The sequence below is a fragment of the Cheilinus undulatus genome, linkage group 18 (genome assembly GCF_018320785.1).
Source record: "Cheilinus undulatus linkage group 18, ASM1832078v1, whole genome shotgun sequence".
Classification (NCBI taxonomy): domain Eukaryota; kingdom Metazoa; phylum Chordata; class Actinopteri; order Labriformes; family Labridae; genus Cheilinus; species Cheilinus undulatus.
The window spans coordinates 24,619,001-24,641,897 of NC_054882.1; the positions used below are offsets into that span (position 1 = coordinate 24,619,001).

Consider the following 22,897-nt stretch of genomic DNA (forward strand, 5'->3'; position numbering starts at 1 on the left):
ATACCACTTTCAAACTAGTTCACAGTCAGAGCAAACTAAACGACAGAGGCTGTAGAGAATTTTTCTGTGAAATGCAACAAAAACAGTTGCTATTGATTCCTGAACTAAACTGTTTTTGCCCCTCTGGTTTAAGTTCAACTGAATGAAAATAATGGTGAAAATCTATATCCAATTTTATGTCCTGTATACAGACTCACCAGCCACTTTATTAGGTACACCTTGTTAGTGCAGGGCTGGGCGTCCACTTGTCTTCAGTGTCCATGTCTGTCGTTTTCTATTGTTTGACAATTGATGAAAATAATGAAAAGAGCAGGCATGTTGGGGCTTTTGATGGGAATATGAATATGAAATGAGTAACTGATTAGACATAAATGCATGTTTTTCTTCTGAAGGAGAAAAGTAAAAAACAGGTTGGTTTACCCTCGAGGAGTCTTGAGCTGACAAAGATTCCCTCTTGGTTTAATTCAAACTTTTTTCCTTCTCCTGTGTAGAAACAAACAATCCCATAAATCCATCAAAAGAAAAAAACATCCCACTCTCAGCAGTCAGTAAGAAGAAACATTTTATTCACAGGTACTGTAAAAGTAAAACACAAGCTGCCGTATCATACATTTATACACAGGGTTTGAAAATCCTATACAAAAACAAAGGCATTCGAAAATATGGGTTTTGATATGAAATATGACCTTACATATAATCATTTCTTGGAAAAAAGGTCTTGGTTTGGTAACAGTTCTTAAATTCATGAGTCTAACTAACCCCACATTAGTGAAAAACAACTGAAGGTATTGTAAAAAATCAGAATGGTAAAAATGGAGTAGAAATCATTCATAAAAATGACTAAAAAATCTCATGCAGCATCTTCAGAGAGGGCCTGAGAGAGTACATCTTTGTAAAAGAAAAGAGAACAGAAAGTCATGTTCGTCCTGGATATACAAATGTAACATTTTAAAGTACAACAAAGACAGTTTGTTTTCCTTCACAATCATTTTTCAGCGATCATCTTTGTTCTCTCCGTGAGTCAGCCGTCTGATTCATAACAAGCACATTCTGGCAGCTACCGAGAGCTGATGTAATGATTGATTTCCCGAAACAGTGTCACAATCTTTTGCTCTTTTTTACTGCAAAATAACAATTCTGGAGTCTTTGTTTGAAATCAACTCTGATCATTTGCCTTTTTTTTTTTAATGAGAAAAGGGGCAAAAGAGGCCAAACTGTGTTGCTAATCTTAGGTTAGCATTGAGGTTCTAACAGTGGTTGCAGGAAATGTATTGGAATGCATAGAGTTGGTAGTGCTTTTAAAGAGGACAGAAGTATGGAAGCCCAAAGAGGACATGCATCCATGCATTTTGTTTTACTGTCATAACAAGTACATTCTTGAAATCTCAGTTGGGGGGGTGGTTCTCATGCCTGTAACTGATACAGGACCGTGTATGAGGTTTGAAATCAGGAAGAGAGAGTTGGGAGAGTGATGCAGGGAAAGAGCCACAGGTTGGACACGTGGTCCAGGCTTTACAGAGGACTACAGGGTCTAAACTCCAAGAATAATGGCACCCCAATAACACAGACACTGATTTAAAAAAGCTGAGACCTTGAGAAAATGTCCAAAACATATCTGTTATCATATGGATATATGTCCGCCTTAGGCTTCCGTACAGAACATTTGTGCTGTCTTATCTGCACCCCTTTGTTTAACAGAATATGCACAGCACCCTTTCCAAGCCAGGCAAACTAGGCTAAGCTAGGCTAGGCTAAGGTAAGGGAGTTTAAGTCTCTCAGATAACGTACTGAGGCACCAGAGAGAATGGCTGAATCAACACTAATCATTCACTTTCTATCACAGTGGCCCTCTGATTGATATGTTTTGGCTTAATAATCTCTCATTTTCAGTGAGACAAACATGGCCGAGCACGCTCCACCTGCTGCTCCGCCTTAGTGCATCCACTGAGACCCATTTTGATCAAGGCAACTGGAGGAGAAAAAAAAACAACATTCACTCAGCCCTGCTAGCATTCACAGGCCAGCTGGCGGGCTGTGAGTGACAACAGCAAATGCAGTCCTTGATGAGATAACACAGTCCGGTTTGGGAAAGTCTAGAAAACTACAGAACCAGAGAGTAAACGTAAGGCGCTAGAGGCTGAATGAACATGGTTTAAAATGCTGACTGAGGTTTGAAAGAAGAGAAAAGGCAAAGTCTGGGAGCGCAATAACATTAGCTTATTGCTTTTTTCTTTTTTTCCTCTTTATTTTTTCCCTTAAAGGATATTTGTACACACCACAGTCATATAAATACACTATACAATGCAATATAAAATATTTTTTCTTAAAAGCAATATGTTCAGGGGTGTGCTTAGGTAAGATACCAGCACCTTAAGGAAAAATAATGACTCAAATCAACACAGTTTAAAAAAGGCACTTCCAGGTGTTGTTCATTGACTCTTGAGTAAGTGATGGCCACTGCTTTGCCACACAGGCAGAAGCGTTTGTGCACACGTCCATTAAAAAAATGTCTTGGACAACGAGGCACTGCAGCTAGGTGTTAGCATCTCCTTAGTTTCATGCAAACATCCGCTCTCTTCTCATCCCTTACACGTTATTCTTCATTCTACTCCATGTCGTTTTCCTGTTCTGTCACTTCCTCTGTCTTCCTCCACTTGCTTTTGTCCTCAGACTTCGACTTCCCGCAGTCCCTCCTGAGCGCCAGGTGTTGACATGGCAATGTCAAAGCAGGTCACCATCATGATACGGGACTTGCATAGATTGACACAGAACTCCAGCTCCTCCGTGGCCTGTGCCAAGGCCTCTAGGTACTCTAGAGACTCTCGGTCCAAACTCTGGTCTACCTCGACTGTTGGAGAATAAACAATAAAAGTTATGTCAAAGCTTATCACCTGAAATTTTTTCAAACTGACATAAAATAAGCCTGTACTGTACATACACTCTCCTATCCACTTGCTGGGGTCCATCATCAGTCGGGCTTTGGTGTCCTCCAGCTCCTCCAACAACACTTCATGCTTTGCCCTCAGCTCTCTCACTTGCTGTTGCCTTCTCTCCAACATCTTCAGTTTACTGTTAAAATACTGCAGACCCTGAGAAGGATAATTCAAGACATCAATTAAAGAAGAGAAAGGAGACTGTTAAAGCAGACACAGAACACAAAATAGTTTACGTTTCCACAGACACCACAACCCTCACTTGGTGATTAGACTGTCGAGGCTATGAATGTCATGTCCCACAAGTCTGCTGTTCTAGCTGCTGAGTTGAAGAGGGATGATGGATGGAAATCAGCAGGGAATAAACAGTAAACAGCTTTATTTCATCTGAAACGTGCTGTTTTTAAAACTAAATCTTGACTATGTTAAACAGGGTCAGTACAGATCCTCAGCTGATCGAATATGTTTCTGGACATGTTATGGTATGTTGTGTTATGTTACGGGCTGTTACTGTAGATACAGCAAAATAATATCTGAGATGACAAGGCATCTAATGACAGCAAATATGTTTAACAGCTGTATAAATGGTCCTAGGATGTCTGATTAACACAGTTGGTTTGACAGAGAAAGGACCAAATAAAACTGTCTGGTTCATTAATATTTATTTCAGATTTGATAATGTAGCTTTGGTAAATTTATGTAATTTCCATGTGTTTAAATACTTAACCAAAGTTATTTCCGTGAACACTTTATGAAGTAAAAGTACCCAATGCTTTAACAGTTTATATGACATAAGACAAAAGTTTTGAGCTGTACTGTGAGAATATGTCACATAAAAATTAACTAAAGGTTTAACTGGTGTTAAAAACAAACATAATGTGACAAATCCTGGGTGCGTTGATCTCATTTTAAAATTGGCTGCAGCCCGAAGCTTTGCAAATAGATTTAACAACCAAGAGTCGATCTTTTCACAGGTAACCTGAAGTGAGAAGAAGAAGATGAATAACTAGCTACTATATGGAGAATCAACTGATCCAAAGCTTCGTATTCACAAAACTTCTACATTAATTCAGTTTCACATCTATCACGGATAAACAGGGTTAACAACAGCTGTGTTTTGCAGCCTGGTTGAGCAGCCGTGTAGCAAATGAGAGTGATGTCAGTGCAAAACTGCATGTGTGGCTCCACCTTTTTGGGACTGTTGGTAAGCCTGGCACCCCTACGGAAAGGTGTATAAAAAGTGAAACAGTGCAGGTCAGTTATTTGTGAACCTTTCCTACTTTTGATCATGGAAACACAAAAAAACCTGTACTGTGCCGTACCATACTGAACCAGACCACGCAGTTGAAACAACCTATTTTTTAAGTCTACCCTCCAAAAGTGTACAACATTTTGGACTTACATAGCCAATATACAATCAATAACAAGCCTAAGCAGCTAGATTGTGTTGTAAATGTAAGGCTTTTCAGATTGCATGATGTAAAAAAAATGTATTTTTTAATTACTAATTCTCTTTCATCAGTCACCATGAAAAAACATAGCTCACCTTGTCAACATCCTGGAATGGCTGCTGAAAAAAAAGACAACAAAAGTGAAAACGTTAGATCATTACATGATTTGAAAAGCATCTAAATGCTCAGGCACAAGGCTCCTGTAAAGACCCCTTAAAATTTGCCGTTCAGGCAGAGACAACACAGAGCTTCAAAATAAAAAACATTTTTCCTAATTGAAAGTAAATCAAACGACCATCTAGCTGATTTCATGTCTTAACAGTTCCCTGTCTGCTTGTGTGGATGTGTAGGAGCAGTTAATGATCCACAGATGAGGAGTCAGCTATAAAAAGCCATCATGCTTCCAGTGATGAGTGCTAGCATTGAACAGATTCCTGCTGCTGTTCCATTCATCAAACATTCCCTGACCATCTTGTTTTTCATTTCTACACCACCACTATCGTCAGCAGTAAGTCGGGTTGTCCCTCATATCCAAACCAATTAACCCCCCTCAGTAATTGCCTCCTGAACTCTTGACATTCCAGAGGATTGCTGCCAAAATACTGAGCTCCAGGGACCTCGACACAGACGTTTAAACTCTGGGATTTGCCTCTGAGCTGACTGAAGGTCAGACGTCTGAGACATATTATCCCTGTCCAGTTCTTTAAAAAGAGACTGGGAAGATGTGAATGAAGACATTCCCACAAGTCAAGTCAATGTGGCACATTCAAAATATTCCTCAAGCTTAGCGAGAGGGATTCACAAGCCCTTGACCCAGACATTACATTATCTAGAACAAGTTTAACCAAATAAACCAGCATGTAAAACAAGCCGAGGTGAACCTCCACTCACCTCTGCGGTTTCCTCCTGACGCCGCCTCTGGAGCCGCTCCACATCGTCGATTTCATACACCTTGATCTCAAAAGGCTCCTTCAGCGGTCCAGACATAGGAGGTAAGTCCACCCACTGGCCTGCCGTGGCTGCCTTCTTCCCCAGGGAGGAGCTGTCAGGAAGGGGTGCTGGGATGAGGCGCCTTCTCTGGAAGCCTAAAGAGCAATGCACATGGACAGACAAACACCTGTTTTACAAACGTACAGTATGCAGGGATGCACGGGTAAATATGTATGAGCTTCTCTCTGAGATGTAAAGAGATGCTAGGCTTTACACCGGACGAGCAAATGGTGGTGATTGCATATTTATAAGCCTTTCATATGTTGCCATTTTGTATAAAACGCACATGAATTCAAATGGTTATATATACAAGGCTACAAAAAGCTGAACCAGGTCACTGCTGCTCGTGTTCAATTCATCTTATTTGATCATCACAGATATGGAGGCAGTCTTGTTTGAAGCATTCATTACCATTTTCCTGTATATGCATGAATTATGGATGCTGCTGAATAAGGAGGAGGGAAAATCCAATGCAATACCAATTCATGAATGTAATAATGGATTCATAAAGTAAGAATTGCTATATGGCTAATTTTCTAGAAGAGAAAACACATTTGTGGATGCTACTTCAATGGGTCGAGTTTACATATTACATACACCACCATTACCAAACAACATGATCATTTTTCTGACTTGAAAGCTCTTGGGAGGATTTCTAGCTGGTTGTAAAGCAGACTAAAATTAATCGTAACGTTTCTTTATGATCTACAAAAGTAAAACAGACCATCAACAAAAGGACTGATTCAGTCTAAACAGCCGTTTTTAATGTCTGTAGAAGCTGCTGCAGGGTAGGCGACAGAATGAGATTCTTTAGTCATTTTGTTTGAAGCACAAAAACAGCCTTGGTTAAATTAACAAATTTAACCAAGGCTAAAACGACTTTTGTTGTTTTTGAAAAGAAAATAACTCAGTGCTATTCTTTGTTCTTCTTTTAAATAGCAAATGTCGTCAAGTTCTGATAAAACTGGCGCTTTAGTAGCATCCATGCTAATGTCTTCCGCCATAATGGCACCGGCATCTTGTTGCTGCTTGCTTACGTCACGACTCTGCTGCGCCCGAAAGTACTGCCCCTCATCGCTGATTGGTCCTGTCACTTTCTAACCGGGCCCAAACGGTTCAGACGGGAGCTTTGCAAGATGGTTTCGCCAGTTAGAAACAAGGAAACGTTAGAATCCATCTGCTTACTATCCATCTGCACACTATCTTTCAAATCTTATCAGCTGATGGCCAACTGATCCCAATTATTGCCTCCCAGTTCCCACAGCCAATCACAGCTCTTTCTCTCAACGCAGTGGTGTATCTAAATATGACTTGCTTGCATCAGTGCTAATGCACAATGCTGCTGCTGCTGACAAAGCTTAACCTCCTCCACCCCAGCCTCCTCCTTTATAGAATAAAGCCCAAGGCACCCTCATTCAAATTCATGCTTCTATGGATTAATCGATTTTGAAATCATTTTATTGTATTTAATATGCACTGGCATTAGTGTGTCTATCCATATGGGGGTTTCTAGCTTCTTGACTTACCCAGGCAGCATCTTTTGTGCAGAGCCTTCTCTGCTAACTAAAGCTGTATATCCATTTCGCAATTAAAAAGGTTAGATTTATGATGAGAGTGTCCCTGAATGAACGTTACCAGGTCTGCATTAATCCATCAATCCCCTCTCTCATCCCTGACTTCTAACTCTGCCACTATTCACTACTTACTGCTCTCTCTTAGTTCCCTCTGGTGTCTTCTCTGATTGACTATTGCAACTTCCTTCTTATTGGTCTCCCTCAGAAATCACTTCAAAACTTCAACGAGTTCAAAATTCTGCTGCTCATGACATTACCAGAACCCCAGCACTAACATCACACCTGTTCTCCAGCAGGTCCACTGGCTCCCGGTCAACTACCGTATTGACTTTAAGACATTGCTTCTCACCTTACAAGGCCTCACTCCTCCATACCTTTCTGATCTCCCTCCGATCAGCACCCCCCTGCACTCTCAGGTCCTCTTCCTCTATCCACCTTGCTGTCCCACTCATCAGCTCGACCACCATGGGATCTAGAGCCTTTAGCCCCTCTGTTCCCTGCCTCTGGAACTCCATCTCACCAGAAATCAATAACACTAACTCTCTTTCCATTTTCAAATCCCATCTCAAACCCCCTCTTTTGAAAGTTACATATTTAGTCGGATTTATTTTAGTCAACCTACACAAGGTTTTATTCCACATTTTAATTAATTACTATCTTGCCCACATTTAAACCTGAAAATCCCAACTGGTGTCTCACCATTCGCTCTCTTCTTGGGATACTTGGAGCTCCTCATCCTCCCAGAAGATGACATGCCACTTTCACTCATGGAGTCATGGGCTGAAGAAGCACTTCCGGTGGCCTCGCTGTCACGAATCATGCTTTCGTACCCGCTGCTACCTCCGCTGTGGTAGAACAGAGCAGTGCGACCCATTGCTGGAGGCAGCTCCCCACTCAGCACGCTGCTGTTGTCGCTGCCATGGCCACTGCTGTAGCGCTGCGGCCTCCTGGGTGCTGTGATTTTGCTGTAAGGAGATGGCAGCATGGCCACTGGGGATTTGTCATCGCACACGTTCACCCCGCTGTCATTCCCGCTGTCTGAATCCCCTGAACCTCTCATGTGTTTGCCTGATATGTTGCCCGTTGCCAGTTCGCTCACGCGGCTGTTGGCAGCCCTCATTGCCTGCTTTGTCCCCATGATAGTTCCTCGTCCAGGTTTACTGCTGACTGCAGCAGCAGCTGTTCGAGTAGCTGAAGTCCGTCCTGATGGAGGCAGGTTGGCATTGGTGTTTTTACTCACAGGAGTGGCCAAAGATTTAGTAGAGGAGCTCAAACCTTTGGAGTTGTTTGCCGACAGTGAGCGTGCTTTACTACCATTGACTGTTCCTAATGCTCTAGTGTTAGCAGAGGCTTTAACCTGACCTGGCCTGCTAAGACTTCCTCCACTCGGGGATGATGGACAGGTAGCTATAGGAGAGCTGGAGGAATTCGGAATACCAAACCTAGGAATGGATTTATTGGATTTGCTACTCCCTAGACTTGCCCCACTATTCTCCCTGCTAAGTGCAGCTCTGGAGCCCGATAAAGACAGACTGTCACACCTTTCCAGGGACATCTGGCTTCCATAATGCTGCCCAGATTCTCCTCTCGGCCCTCTTCCCTTCAGGCTGGAGGTTACTTTAGCTGTGTTGAGGCTGGAGGCTTTATAACTTGCAGAGTCGACTCTGTGACGTACCTCAAGCTCGTCCTCAGACACAGCTGCCCTTGTTCCCTTTCCTGCCTCCCCGTATGCTGACTTTAAGGCACTTTGGGGTAGCAGGGTCTTAGTTTTATGGTCTAAACTGGATTTTCTCACAGGGGGTGGGGGTGGAGGTGAGGTGCAACCAGGTCTAGGGAGATTGCTTGCTTTCTGTGAGCTAGCCTTGTTGGTTTTCCCCAGGGAGGAGTATTTAAGGCTGGAGGGAGAGGCGATAACATCTTGGACTCCCTTGTAGTCCGTGGACGAGTGGATGACAGGAACAGTTCCCAGGGTGGTGGCACCTCGTCTCAGCTGAGGCATCTTGCTGGGCGGATTCTTACTGGCTGACTTCTCGCAGCCATCAACAACCCTCTGGGATGAGGTAGACCCCTGCACCTTGGGTGGGCGAGGTACGCTGTTGCTGTTGTTGGATGTTTTATAAGAAGGGATGCCACTAGGAGGGTTTCTGAGAAATTTGCTGGTGTTGCTGGAGTCGGAAAACTGAGGTTCTGGGTGGTTGTCGCTGCGCTGCCAAGGATCCTCCTGTTGCTTGGCCTCTTGCCTTGGTGGCTCTCTGCTGCTACTGCTGCTGCTGTGAGAGATGGATGAGGTAGGTTTTATCTTCCTGGGAAGACTGGAGTGGACTATGGAAGGGGGCTGTGGAAGCTGGGAGGAGCTAAGAGAGTGAGCTTTAATTATTTTAGATGTCAGCCTGAGGGAGCCTTTGGCTGATTCTGGAGATGGGGGGCACTTTGTTAAGGATAGTTTACTTGAAGTGGCGCTGTCACTGTCTAGTTCTGAAAAATCAAATCCGCTGTCATTTAAGGAGTTCTTGGCATCTCTAGGGGAGGAAATACAGTGCAACATATCCAGGGAATCGAAGTAGAAGGTGGCTTCTGGTGCTATGTGTTTGGACTGTGGAAGGAAGACGTCAGTGGAATGAGTCCCTTCACTTGCCACAGTGCAGACGCTAACCTCACTCAGCCAGGAGCTAATAGATGAACCTCTGCTGTCTATACACTCCATCGCCCCCTCCTGAAGGGGCGTTACCACAGCAATGTTCACCTCTGACCCTCCCACAGCTGAGGTGTAAGCGTCAAACTCATCATTGATACTGCTGATGATGCTGACAGGTCTGGATCCAGAGGCCAGCGCCTGAAGGGAGCAGTCACTGTTAAAGCTGATGATGCTTGATGGCCGACCCTTGTCTACAATGCTGCCTATAGAAAGCTCTTCCACCACAGTGAACACAAGCTCGTCCTCTCCGTTTAGCTCCACAGGCTGTTGCAAGGTAACTGTGGCTCTGAGGATGTCCCGATCCAGACATCTGTCCCTCAAAGTGGAGCGAACCTGGCACACTTCTACCGGAGCACTGAGCAGAGGGGAACTATAAGGATCCCGTCTTTTCACAGCTTGGTGGCTCATCCCTACAGGAGGCATTCTGGTGCCAGATCTCTCCTCCTTGTCAGTGTTTTCTTTCTGTTGTGAAGGAGGTGGAGCAGGTTTGGGCAAAGCTTTCTTGTTGGAAAAGACCTTTTCCCTCACTACAGGCTCCGAGTTGGACCCTGCAACAGTCGCTTGTTTGTTTATGCTAGCCCTACTCTCTGAAACCAAGGATTTCTCCCCATCGGCGCTGGTTCTGTATACATTTTGAACACTGTCTGATGGTGCCTTCTCTGTGCATTGAGTCTTAGCATTGTCCAGTTTTGATTTGCTGCTGGGACTGCAGGACGGTTGCATTGCAACAGATTTTGGCGATTGTTTGGGTGAAACGCCCTCTTGGGTATGTGAAATATTTGCTACAGTCTTTGGTGAAACAGAGCCTTGACTCTCTTTAGATTTGTCTGTCTTCGGGCTGGCCTGACATTTCTTGCCCTCCCCAACAAATGCAGTGGGTTCTTCACTGCCGTCGATACACTCCAGCCTCTCCTGCAGCTCAGCAAACGTGTTGCATTTAAAGAACTGGTCTCTGTCCAAAGGGCCGTCTTTTGTAGACTTCTTTTTGTTAAGAGAGGGGATGATTGGGACAAAAGCAGGTGGGCCTTCGTTATCACTGAGCTCCCTGTCAGAGATGGCAGTACCGCCGGGGCCCACGTAAATGACGGTGTCACAGGATTGTTCACTACTGGAGGAGTAGTCTGGGTCACTAAGCATTAAGGGCAGGTCTGGGTCCAGAGCGACTGTCCGAGGGTGGAACGGCCTGAGATGGGGTGGCCGACGGATCCTTCCTTCCTCACAGGAGCTCTCCCCACCAGAGGAACTGGATGCATACTATAAAGCAAAGATGAAATAAAAGCTAATAAGCCTTTTTTATTTTAAATGAAAACATGACAGTAATAAGAGTCTATCTTCTTACAATATTAATGTGACAGTGTAGTTTCCATCCTCCTCTATAAAAAACATCAAAAATTTATAGAAGATTTCACTCCTTGACAATTTCAAAGTAAAATCAATCGTAAATATTAATTCCTGTGAAATTACCAGTCGATATTTATCTAAAGGTTAAAAGTGCACATCAATAGTCAGACAGACATTAATATCAATAATACAAAGTGCTGTATGTGGACTGCAGTATAATCATGCCAGGGACCTTTACAGAATAAATACATGCTGTCATTCCACCTATTAATGTGGAGCATATATTTCCCTAATCCAAGAAGCATTACACACCTCCTTGGGCAGTGGTATTGATTACATGATTACGTGTTAAGGAGCAGAGCAAAACTAGCTCTGAGTTACTGCTCTAATAATCTTCCATCCACACATTCATTTTGATAATAGCTCCAAAATTAAAGAAGGAGAAAAGAAATACTAAGCCGCTGCATGAAATATGATGAAATCAAAGTTAAACATGCATAATTGCTTTAATAGATACAATTAAATTCAGATTAATGTTGAATAACAACTACTTTGCATTTATCATTTATAAACAAACAACATTAAATGGAGTTACTGCATGAATCGTTATTAAGACATAGCACAGTTTACATGCCTGACACATGTAATGTTGTTGATTGACTACTGTTGCTGTCAGGTTTTATTTTTTATACATAACTATTTATCTACCAGTTTATTTCTGCATATGTTAAACAGATTTATCAGCACTCATGAGTTTATCAGTGTACCTTAGATTTCTTCTTCCTCATGCGGTGGATCCGGGATGCCAGCTGGATGGTGGTGAGTGAGTCAGCATAGTTGGCGGGGGAATCGGAGATGTGGGCGATCATGGTGGTTCTGCAGTTGATGTTGCCAAGGGACTCCCTCAGCAGCATTGTCAGTTTGCTGTCCCTATAGAGGGAATATCAAGAGCTATGAGCAAACAACACCATACAATTTTAAAAAGACAAGAAATAACTAGGTGATACTATTCCAAGAGGTGTTATTTGAATAAACTGGGAAGAAAATTGTTATTGGCTTTTTCAAAAATTCTTTCTTTAGTGAAAGGTTTGGAATATTTTACAGATAAATAGCAATGTTCTTACAGTGCAAAAAAGGTCCACAGTAAGCGATGATGGGATCATTTTTTTTTTTGCATCTTTTTGCTTAATAGCTGCATAACCACACAGTTACACAGAGGCATGTTTACATTTGAATGTAGGGAGATGGCACAATGATGATCTCTTCCACAGCGGTAGATAAAAGAACAGAAACAATAACGGTATAAAAAAAGAAAATAGCTTACAGTATGTATACATTATTCTGGTACTTATACACATGTTTATTTATGAAGGAAACATCCGTAAAAGTCTTATACTTATGTGATGGTCTAATAAATTTGTTAAGCACTGTATGTCTGCCCATTTGTAAGCACAGGGAGAAGGTTAATTTTCTTAGGATTTCATTAACCAAACTTTGCATAAAAAGCAAGGAAATATGTGTTACAACAATGCTTCTTGTCAATAGATCTTATACCATTGGAATGCCTGTGTACTTCCCTTTAAAATTGTGCCACATTTGCAAGGAACATGCATTTGTGGGATGAGCAGCGGAGCTGAGTGTGTGGGTTGTACCCATGACAAAAATGCCAATCTTCTCTGTTGCTGTTGCTATTGAGTCTTGTTTTGAGCTCCTGGTACCCCCAAGTGCTGACAATCAGGTGTCTGATGGGCAATCTCAATGCAGAGAGATATCGAGATGAAATTCTGCAACCACTGGCAATCCCATATCTCCACAGTCTGGGCCTGAACTCTATCCTCCAAGATGACAACGTTCGCCCCCACAGAGCGGGGTTTATTAGAGACACCTCCAGATTTTGGGAGTGGAGAGGATGGAATGGCCTGCCAGCAGTCCTGACCTCAACCACATTGAACACTTATGGGATCAGCTTGAGCGTGTTGTTCGTGCCAGAGTGACCAACAAAACCACATTAGCTGACTTGTTACAAATGCTGTTTGAAGACTGGCACACCATCCCACAGCAGTGTGTGACCAGGCTGGTGACCAGCATGAGGAGGATTCGCCGGTGAAAAAACAAGGAAATCCATCTGCTTTGCAAGGTTGGAAAACTGTGCCAGTAATCACCAGGTCAGTTCCAGTGATGCAAAAAACGCTGAGCATTTAAAATAAGTTTCAAAATCCTGATTAAAAACAAAGTAGCAATCTCTGCTATGGGAAGCTGTGGTCATGTCTGTTGATTGTGCCGAAACCACACCCACTTACAAGAAAGACATGCCTTCCTCAACTGCAAAAAAACTATAATTTAAATTCTTCAAATTCTTACACCTAAGGGAGATGACAGATAGCATAGCTAGGTAGTGCATGTGCAGATCGCGATTTTGAAACTTGTATCAATCTGTGCTTTTATACCATTGTTGTGTCAGTGGTCAGGATTATGATAGGAGCCCCTATGTATCATTGAGCCCCCCCATCTGGCCCCATCAAAATTGGATGAAAACATAACTGTTTGACTTGTTTGTTTGATGTTGCTTTACACAGCAATTATTATAATCTGTGCAGTGCAAGAGAACTTAAAATGAGGTCAACTTCAACTAAATTAAAAGTCACACTGAAAAGCTGAAGAAACATGCAGCAACTTGCCTGAAACAAACCAAACAACCTAATAAACAAAGCATGAAAGACTGTTAGGCTAACTGGTGTTCTTACCTGTATGGTACATGTTTGGCTCCATTTGCTAACGCCATTATGACATTTCCCAAAGCGTTCAGGGATAAACACAAGCCTCCCCCTCCATCTCTGCTCTTACTCAGGACCTTCTCACAGCTCCCCAGGTCGATGAGGTGCAGTCTGCTCCGCCCGCCTGACACTGAGCCAACCACAGAAGAAGAAGAAACCAGGTGAGCGCTGCACAGACACTCCCTCTCTGAAGTCACTCGTCATACACGCATGGTGCCATGATGACAGGAGTGGCACGGCTCAACCAAGACTAGACTAGGGCACTGTCTGTGCTGTTTGATTTATTTATGAGTAAGATTCCCACAGTGAAGTCATTCTAACTGGTGAACTCCCAACAGATGTGTAATTTAGGGCAACAAAGAAGCTCAGTCAGTACAACACATAAACTAAAGAATTCACTGACAATCAGACATGAAAAAATCCCTCAGTTTTGATGATTTTAATGCAGCGAGAAGGAATTGGCTGTCAGTGTAGCAATCACACGGCTACACATTGTTATTTTGGGATTGCTATAATTGAAACAGAAACAACAAAATATTAGACTCCTGTCAGGGAGGCTTCAAATCTTCATTTGCTCTCATTCAGCAAAGAATTATGCATGAAAACAAGCATGTTTCTATCTAGACCAGGCCAAAACCAATCATCCATAAACACTGCAAATAAAAGACTAGTGTGATGTAAAATTCATACCTAAAGTGTGGCTTTCTGCAAAAACAACCCTGCCATTGCTGAGAATTTAAAAGGAGGGAAATGTTTCAAGGAATTACACTGAAGTTGTATTTATCTTTTAAAACAAATGCTTAAAATGTGTAAAAATGCATCAAAAATTAAAAAAATTACCAGATAAGGTACTTCCAAAACATGAGACGATCACCTGTTGAAACATTGCGACAGAAATATAGATTAACTGATGTTACTAACTTCCTCCTTTGCCGCTCTTCTCCATGCGATATTGGTAAATGTGTAGCGTAAACAACATGTGGGAGTTGCGTCGCTCCTCCTCCTCCACATTTGGCCGACTGGTACTTCGTGCAGCAATCGCGGCATCCAGGAAGAAGGCAGCTTTCTCAGCTGTTGGGGCACGTAGCTCGCTCTGATTCTGGAGCTGCAGGGGGGAAGGAAGAGACAGAGGAAAGGGTTAGGGTTAGCAAAAGGGACCACATAGGGCTTTAGAAAGAGGATAGATGTCGAAAGGATACCAGGGAGCGAGCTAATTGGACCTCGGCACACATTCAGAGCCCATTAGATTGGGTCTCGGGGGCAATTAAAACAGCAGATATGCACAGGCAGGGAAGAGGATTAGGAGTGGTAATGGCGAAGCAGGAGGCAACGGCACATCTCTTTGCCATAGATGTGATGTTGGTTGAGGAGGAAGAGAAGACAGGAGGAGGGGGGTAATCATGAAGAGGGCCCACGTGTGGCTGCTGAGTAGAAGAGCAACATGAAGCATCGCACAGCCTTTGAAGTCCAAACAGATCCCCCCAAAAAACAACATCTGACAGCAACACCTGTGAGTGCCATCAAACCAACAGTCCTCCACCATCCCCCAATAACAGTCCTATTGTGCTGCAGAGGGATAGCGCTAACACATGGGTAATAGATGCTGATGGATGCTGACAGCAGAGTCAATACAAAGGTAAGAAGAAAGCCATCAATACCACAGATGGGTTTGGGGAAATATAAAGCAAAGGATTTGTGAGGCAGGCAGGATAGAGTGGGAAGTCCTGGGAGATAAAAACACACATACACACTCTTACACTCACATAAAAAAGTCAAAATCTTTTGGAGAGGAAGGGGTAGATCACAGACAGACAGAGATCAATACACGCACAGACTAATACTGTATAACCCACAGAGAGAATAAAAGGATAAGGGAACAAAGAAGAATAAAGGAGGTGGAATTCTGCTCACCTGAGTGCCACAGATGGGATCCTCTCTCAGGTGGATTCCTGGGGATTGGCCCTCCTGCAGACTGCCTGTTGACACCTCAGACAACAAGTCCTTCAGCTCTTCATCTTTCCCAAAGATTTCCACTGCAGACACTCGGACAGAGAAGCGCGTGCCGGTCTTCTCCTTTCGCTCGTTGATGAGCTTGAAGAGCCAGGAAATGGCACAGGGCACAATGCCGAGGCTCTGAGTGGAGCTGTCTTTGCCAATCATGGTGTATGTCTTGCCTGGGGAGGTGTGAAAGAAGGAGAGGAAGAAGGTGAGGGGGATAGAGATGGAAATAACACCTTTGTGTGCAAGCCAGGTAGACTCATGATAATTTCAACCTCATGTTTTTGTAAGGGAGCTGTCTGAAAAAGGTAAAAGATGAAGAAGAAACAGCTTCAAGGTATTTCTATCATTATCCCTGAACACTGTTGTGAATTGTGTGAACATGTGTAAAACAGGTAACACACCGTATATGTTGTCTGTAGTTGTCATGACAACATATTGTTAGATGTTTTTTTCCCTTCAATTGTGGAGAAAGCTAAATGTATTACACACTGAATCAAGACGAATTTCCCCATGGGTTTAAAAATATATACCGTATCACATCTAATTATTTTGATATTGACCAAACATATTATATCTTATTGTACTGTACCATGTTAAATTGCAATTTATGTATTCCATGTCATACCATGTGCCATATCATCTTATTGAACTGTAAAAGGTACTGTATCATACTGTACCAGATCTCATTGTATAAAACCTTATCCAGTCATGTCTAATATTGTATCGTATCGTATTGTATCCTTCCCTGTTGTTCAATGGCTACCATAGGTCACCATAATGTATCTTATAGTGCTGTGCCAGATCCTATGTTACTGTATACCACCATACATAACTGTATTGTACTGCATCCTATTGACCTACACTGTACTGTATTATACTGTATTGTTCCATATCCTTCCCTACCCTGTTGTTCAGTACCATACTTCACCATAACATTTCTTATTGAACCACGTCAGATCCTACCTTAATGTAACTTACCATAGCGTACCGTGTCGTGTTGTACTATATCAAATGATATCATATGTTATTGTATAGCATAGTATGGTATCTTAATATACTGTATCCTATCATACCATACCAAAGTGTAATGTAACAGCCAATTGGTTTGTTTGACATTCTACAGTAATGTTGAATTTTATGTTTTACCAGAATCTACATAACCCTATAGCATCACATTGTGTATGCCTACCTTACTGTCATACCATTAAATACCATACGATATTGTATCGTAATGTGTCCTATTGTACTATATGGTATGGTTTGGTATGGTATGGTATGGTAGCGTTTGGTTTGGTATGGTATGGTTTGGTATGGTACTGTATGGGATGGTGGCATTTGGTATGATATGGTATGGTATGGTTTGGTATGGTATGGTATAGTATGGTATGGTGGCGTATGGTATGGTACTGTATGGCATGGTATAGTATGGTATAGTATGGTATGTAGCGCATGGTTTGATATAGTATGGTATTGTTTGGTATGGTATTGTACTGTATGGTTTGGGAGCATTTGGTATGGTATGGTATGTTATAGTTTGGTATGGTACTGTATTGTATGGTATGGTATGGGGCTGCATGGTGGCGCAGGGGTTAGCGCTGTTGGTGTACATTATGAAGGCTTCTGGTTCACTTCCCAGCCAGGGCCTTTCTGTTCTCCCCGTGCATGCGTGGGTTCTCTCAGGGTACTCTGGCTTCCTCTCACCACCTTAAACGTGCTCATTAGGTTAACTGGGACTCTTCATGTGAACCCTGGTAATGACTGGCGACCAGTCCAGGGTGTACCCCCCCCCCCCACCCCCCCACCCAATGACAGCTGGGAAAGGCTCCATCTCCCCTGCGACCCAGTATAGAAAATGATGAATGTTATGGTATGGTTTGGTATGGGATGGTATGGTTTGGTGGTATAGTAATGTTTTGTTTGGTATGGTTCAGTATGGAAGCGTTTGGTCTTGTTTAATTTGGTAGCATTTGGTATGGTTATTATGGTAGGGTTTGGTATGGTTATTATGGTAGCGTTTGGTATGGTTCAGCCTGGCAGCATTTGGTAAGGTTCAGTATAGCAGCGTTTGGTATGGTGCAGCATGGTAGGGTTTGGTATCATTCAGCATGGTAGGGTTTGATATGGTTTAGCATGGTAGCCTTTGGTATGGTTGAGCATGGTAGGGTTTGGTATGGTTTAGTATGGTAACATTTGGTATGGTTCAGCATGGTAGCATTTGGTATGGTTCATTATGGTAGGGTTGTGTAGGGTTCAGTTTGTTAGCGCTTGGGATGGTTCAGTATGGTAGCATTTGGTAAGGTTCAGCATGGTAGGATTTGGTATGGTTTAGTGTGGTAGGGTTTGGTATGGTTAGGCTTGGAATCATTTAGTATGGTTTAGTATGGTAGTGTTTGGTTCAATACAGTAGAGTTTGAAATGGTTCAGCATGGTAGGGTTTGATATGGTTTAGCATGGTAGCATTTGGTATTGTTCAGTATGGTAGCGTTTGGTATGGTTTAGTATGGTAGAGTTTGGTAAGAATCAGTTTGGTAGCATTTGGTATGGTTTAGTATGGTAGGGTTTGGTAAGGTTCAGCCTGGTAGCATTTGGTATGGTTTAGTATGGTAGAGTTTGGTATGGTTCAGTATGGCAGCGTTTGGTATGGTTCAATATGGTAGGGTTTGGTATGGTTTAGTATAGTAGGGTTTGGTAGGGTTCAGTTTGTTAGCATTTGGTATTGTTAGTGTGGTAGCATTTAGTAGGGTTCAGTTTGGTAGCATTTGGTATGATTCAGTATGGTTTAGTGTGATAGGGTTTGGTATGGCTAGGCTTGGAATCATTTGGTATGGTTTAATATGGTAGCGTTTGTTATGCTTCAGTATGGTAGGGTTTGGTATGGTATCGTTTGGTACAGTGTGGTACGGAATGGCATATACAGTACTTAACAAATTTATTAGACCACCACCCAAAGGTTTATGCCACAGCTGCCTTAAATGAACAGCACTGGTAATTACTAAAATTATTTTTTTATGTTTCTGCAATGGTTAATACACCAATATGTAGAAGCTCTTTAACCCAAATTATATTTTTAATGCTAAAATATAATTATTGTTATCTATGAATTTTCAAATTTAATGATTTACACAAAAACTGAAAAAATAGTAAAGCACATTATTATTTCTTGATTAATATGTCAAATTACAGTTATATACTTGATTCATTTCTGACTTCTCAGAGAAGCCCAGTGAGCCGGCTAAAATTTGGGTATAAAAGGTGAATTCAGTTTCAAATTCCTCATTCCTGTTCAAAATGGTAAAACGTGGAGAGCTCACTGAAAATGCAAGAGTCCGCATTAAAGCACTTCATGATGTAGCTGTGGCTTAAACCTTACTTTGGGTGGTGGTCTAAAAAATTTGTTAAGCACTGTATATATAATCTATCATATCGTACCATACCAAACTGTACTGTATTTGGCTATTGGTTCATTTGATATTCTACAGCATTGTTTAGGTTTATTGTCCAGGAGCCTACTTAATCCTTACACTGTATCTTTGTGTTTGTCTTTGTATCATATTGTGCTGTACTGTTCAATATCATACATTACTTTACTATATCTTATTTAGGGCCCTATGATTTCCGCATTAATGGAATCAGGGATGGAATTGCGGAATTGGCCGGAATTTACAATTTAACACGGAAATCGCAGAAATTGAATGAATTTGACTGAAAATGCTGTGTTTTCTAGAAAGAGGAACATATATCTGAGGAATATGTTCCCGGGATCACTAAAGTGTGGCACAACTTGTGCCTCACTTCAGAAACGCTCACCCTGTCCCTCCTAAACAATATCAGCACATCAAAGCAGCTGCATGAAACACCAGCAAACAGCAGGTGGCTCAACACTGGGCAGTACAGAGCAACATCATGTTGCACCTACAAGAAAACTCATCTGTGCTTCAAGTTATTTTTATCTCACCACACCAGAGAGTCACGGAAAGAGAGAAAGGTGTGCCTGCGCACGAGGCACACCGCTGAAGTCACAACTTGAGGACCGGCTCACCTCTTGAGGGCTTCAAACTCAATTCGGACGGACTCGAGATTTTATGAAGTCCTGTTGTCTTAATGATGTTACATTTGAGTACCAATTAGCTTGATAATTCCTTCAGGAGATACTGTAGTTCCCTCTGGTTGCTTAACAAGCCAATGTGTGTCTGCATTAACGTAGCAGTCTGATATAAGGCAGATGGACAGACAGCAATGTATGGAGGGAGATGAGAACCGTTACAGTCAGTAGTAAAACACAATGCAGCATCAAACTGCATGCATTGTTACAAACTGTGAGAGTAAAGAAAAGTTTAGGTAACAGGTTTTCTTTTAACCATTTAACTTTGATGTTACTTTCTTATTAAGTTAGTATCACTCTGTGTTTGAGTGAACAGAAGGATTTCTTAATTTACATTATAAACATCAGTTAGGACCCAGTGCGATTATACACGTGGATGTGTCTTAAAATGTTGGAAATATCTGACTGTTAACACTTGCTATATTCATTTTATATCATGGTTATCCAAACAATGGCTCCTGGGCCAACTGTGGCCCTTTTTCAATAAATACAGTATAAGGTTATTTCTATTTAATTAGTGAACATTTTATTCATTTACATAAACAAGACACTCTTTTTTCTAGTATAATTAGTGGAAATGTTAAAAAATTGAATTCCAAAAAATTTAAATGGAAAAAACGAAATTTGGCAAAAAATAAAACGGATTTCATAGGGCCCTATTCTATTTCCTCATGCTGGATCCTACCTTGTGTCATGTATCATCTACTGTGTCGTACTGTCTATAGTACAATATTGTAAGGTAACTTATCGTACCATACTGTAGTGCACTGCACCACACTGTACCCTATCGTATTGCAATAGACAGCAACTGTGGATATTTTTGGGGAGTTATTGTCTTAAACAAATGCTAATGAAGAAACTATTATGCTTAACTTGGGAAGATAAAAGTATTATCCAGTATTTCCAAAGCAAAGGCACTTATCCAAGGACCAATGCAAGAAAGCTTCATTCTATGGAGAATTACCAGTAGTAGAAGCAGCAGCCTGATGAGAGCAAGCCTGCAGCCTAAGAGCACTGGCCAGGCCAATTACTACTATTTTAATTACAGAGTGAGCCCTGAAGACTGGATGCAGCACTTTTTACCCCCTCACCCCTATCCCAGACTCACTTCCCATTTCTATCCTCCAGTCTCTCATTCCTTGATCCACCCCAGTGCACAGCTAAGCCAATTGTTGTACATCAAGTGAAGCTAACAAAGAGCAATGAAAATTTTCTTTGGCTAACAATGGCTCTTCTCTAATCTCTTGCCAGCGGAGGAGCTTACCGAGCTTCACTTGGCCGAAGCAGAAGATGCAACCATCTGCACCGTTCACCACAGACTGGATGACCTCTGCGACTGTCCCTGAACACACCTCAGCCTGTGGAGAAAAACACAGACATCTCCCTTCAGTGAAATCACAATGCAGCCACATCAAAGACATATGGAGAAAAGCAGGTGCACTGAGAATGGTGAATCCAAACACGTATCGCATAAAGAAAACAATGATTTGGAGTTCTTCAGGATTGGTTCCACCAAATCCAATTAATGTTTTCAGCATTTTTCATCACTCTGGAGTATGTGTGTTTGTATGCGCTGCAACGTGTGGCTCATTTTTGCAATCTGTTTCAGCATGGTTCCACTGGGGCCGGGCTTTTGCAGCAGAGGCCCCTTCCCCATACATCACACAGCAAACAAGGCCTCTAACAGGAGAACAGCTTGCTGTTACTGTTAGCCACCAGCAGTGCTGTCCCTACGGCACAATCTAGCAGTGCTGGTCTGAGCTCCACAGCAGCAACATTTAGACTCCAGCTTTCAGCAGCTTACTTAAGGAAATACTAGCTCAAAGTAGATAGTGGGATAGAAAATCTGAAGCTTTCACACTGAGATACACCAGGGTTGACAATCTCCTCTTCTCTCACTGCTATTTATTGTTTACCCCATCATAGGGGGAATGCAGAATACCTGACCTCACACCTTTTGTAAATTTTGCTTTGAGCGACACATATGGTCATTCCATTAAAAGCCTATGTGTTTACTTCAAGCTGTGCAGTTGGCAAAACACACATTCTCTGGAGTCACCATATAGTAAACATGCTTTTGACCTTTGTCTTTCATGTCTGTGGGTATGCCTGCTGTGGGCTAAGGTTAGATATAGCCCCTCTATGAAAGAAGAGGTTACATATAACTGGAGTGGATTCAAATCATTCCCCAGGGGGCTTAAAAGGGCCAGCTGTTAGGCCCACACTGCTAAGAATGCCCCCTGACCCAACACAGGCATTTTTCTCTAAGCCCCCTGCCACACCCTGCCAGTGTAAAGATGTCCCTTTGCCCTTGAGAAGCTCAATCCCACATGACATCTTAAAAAACATACATACACATGCCCTTCTGGCCCTTACTTGTGAGGCATCCTGGGTGAAAACAGCATCGAAGGCAAATATCTTTGGGACGGCTACGGTGGCAGATCTTCTGTGTCCTGAACCAGAGTGCGGGCTTGAGGCGGGGTCGTAGAGGGTCAGCTGCTTCTTCCTGCTGTCAACTTTCAAGAAGGACTGAGACTCTGAGGAGTCTGCTGCCTCGAGAGACGGACAGATACGCATCATCACTTTCACCTAAACCACAGAGGCAGACAGAGAGGGAAACGAAGGAGAAGGAAGGGTGGATTAGAAGAGAGAAAACTTGGGCAGATAAAGTGAAGAAAAGATGTGGAAGTGTAATTTACAGAGAAAAAAAACAATTACAAGGGCACTTAACATTTTTTACCCACTGTGCACTTGAAGAAATACATGAAGAAAATATCCTCCCAGTTAAATTACAGGTTAGGATCCATACTGAGCGAATGGCAGCGCTTTGTGCATTTGTATCACGTCCACTTTGTCAGAGTTGATGGACATTGAAGGTTACCATGGAAACACTCAGTCTCACATCGACTGGTGAAACCCAGTGGGTCAACACATCGACTAATGGTGTCAGCTAAAGGCAGCAAGGTGTGTATTGAAAAATCTTAGCAGAAAATGGTGGAAATTAATGTGTGAAGCGCCACGCTGGGGGATTATCCC

The 22,897-nt window shown here is 42.4% G+C and overlaps 1 protein-coding gene across 3 annotated transcripts in view; it reads right to left on the reverse strand.

The window, feature by feature from the left end:
* Nucleotides 1-574: 574 nt before the first annotated feature.
* kif26ab (kinesin family member 26Ab) overlaps nucleotides 575-22,897 on the reverse strand; it is a 100,678-nt gene continuing 78,355 nt past the window's right edge. For 2 of the 3 annotated variants that reach the window (XM_041812565.1, XM_041812567.1), the window contains exons 6-16: nucleotides 22,238-22,450; nucleotides 21,126-21,219; nucleotides 15,670-15,932; nucleotides 14,680-14,863; nucleotides 13,729-13,888; nucleotides 11,752-11,914; nucleotides 7,648-10,897; nucleotides 5,276-5,469; nucleotides 4,480-4,503; nucleotides 2,939-3,089; nucleotides 575-2,848 (exon numbers count right to left, since the gene is read on the reverse strand). In XM_041812565.1, the coding sequence (XP_041668499.1) occupies nucleotides 2,667-2,848; nucleotides 2,939-3,089; nucleotides 4,480-4,503; nucleotides 5,276-5,469; nucleotides 7,648-10,897; nucleotides 11,752-11,914; nucleotides 13,729-13,888; nucleotides 14,680-14,863; nucleotides 15,670-15,932; nucleotides 21,126-21,219; nucleotides 22,238-22,450 (4,878 nt within the window). In that variant the 3' untranslated portion in view covers nucleotides 575-2,666. The remainder of the gene's footprint in view (nucleotides 2,849-2,938; nucleotides 3,090-4,479; nucleotides 4,504-5,275; nucleotides 5,470-7,647; nucleotides 10,898-11,751; nucleotides 11,915-13,728; nucleotides 13,889-14,679; nucleotides 14,864-15,669; nucleotides 15,933-21,125; nucleotides 21,220-22,237; nucleotides 22,451-22,897) is intronic. The other variant, XM_041812566.1, reaches the window with a different exon arrangement.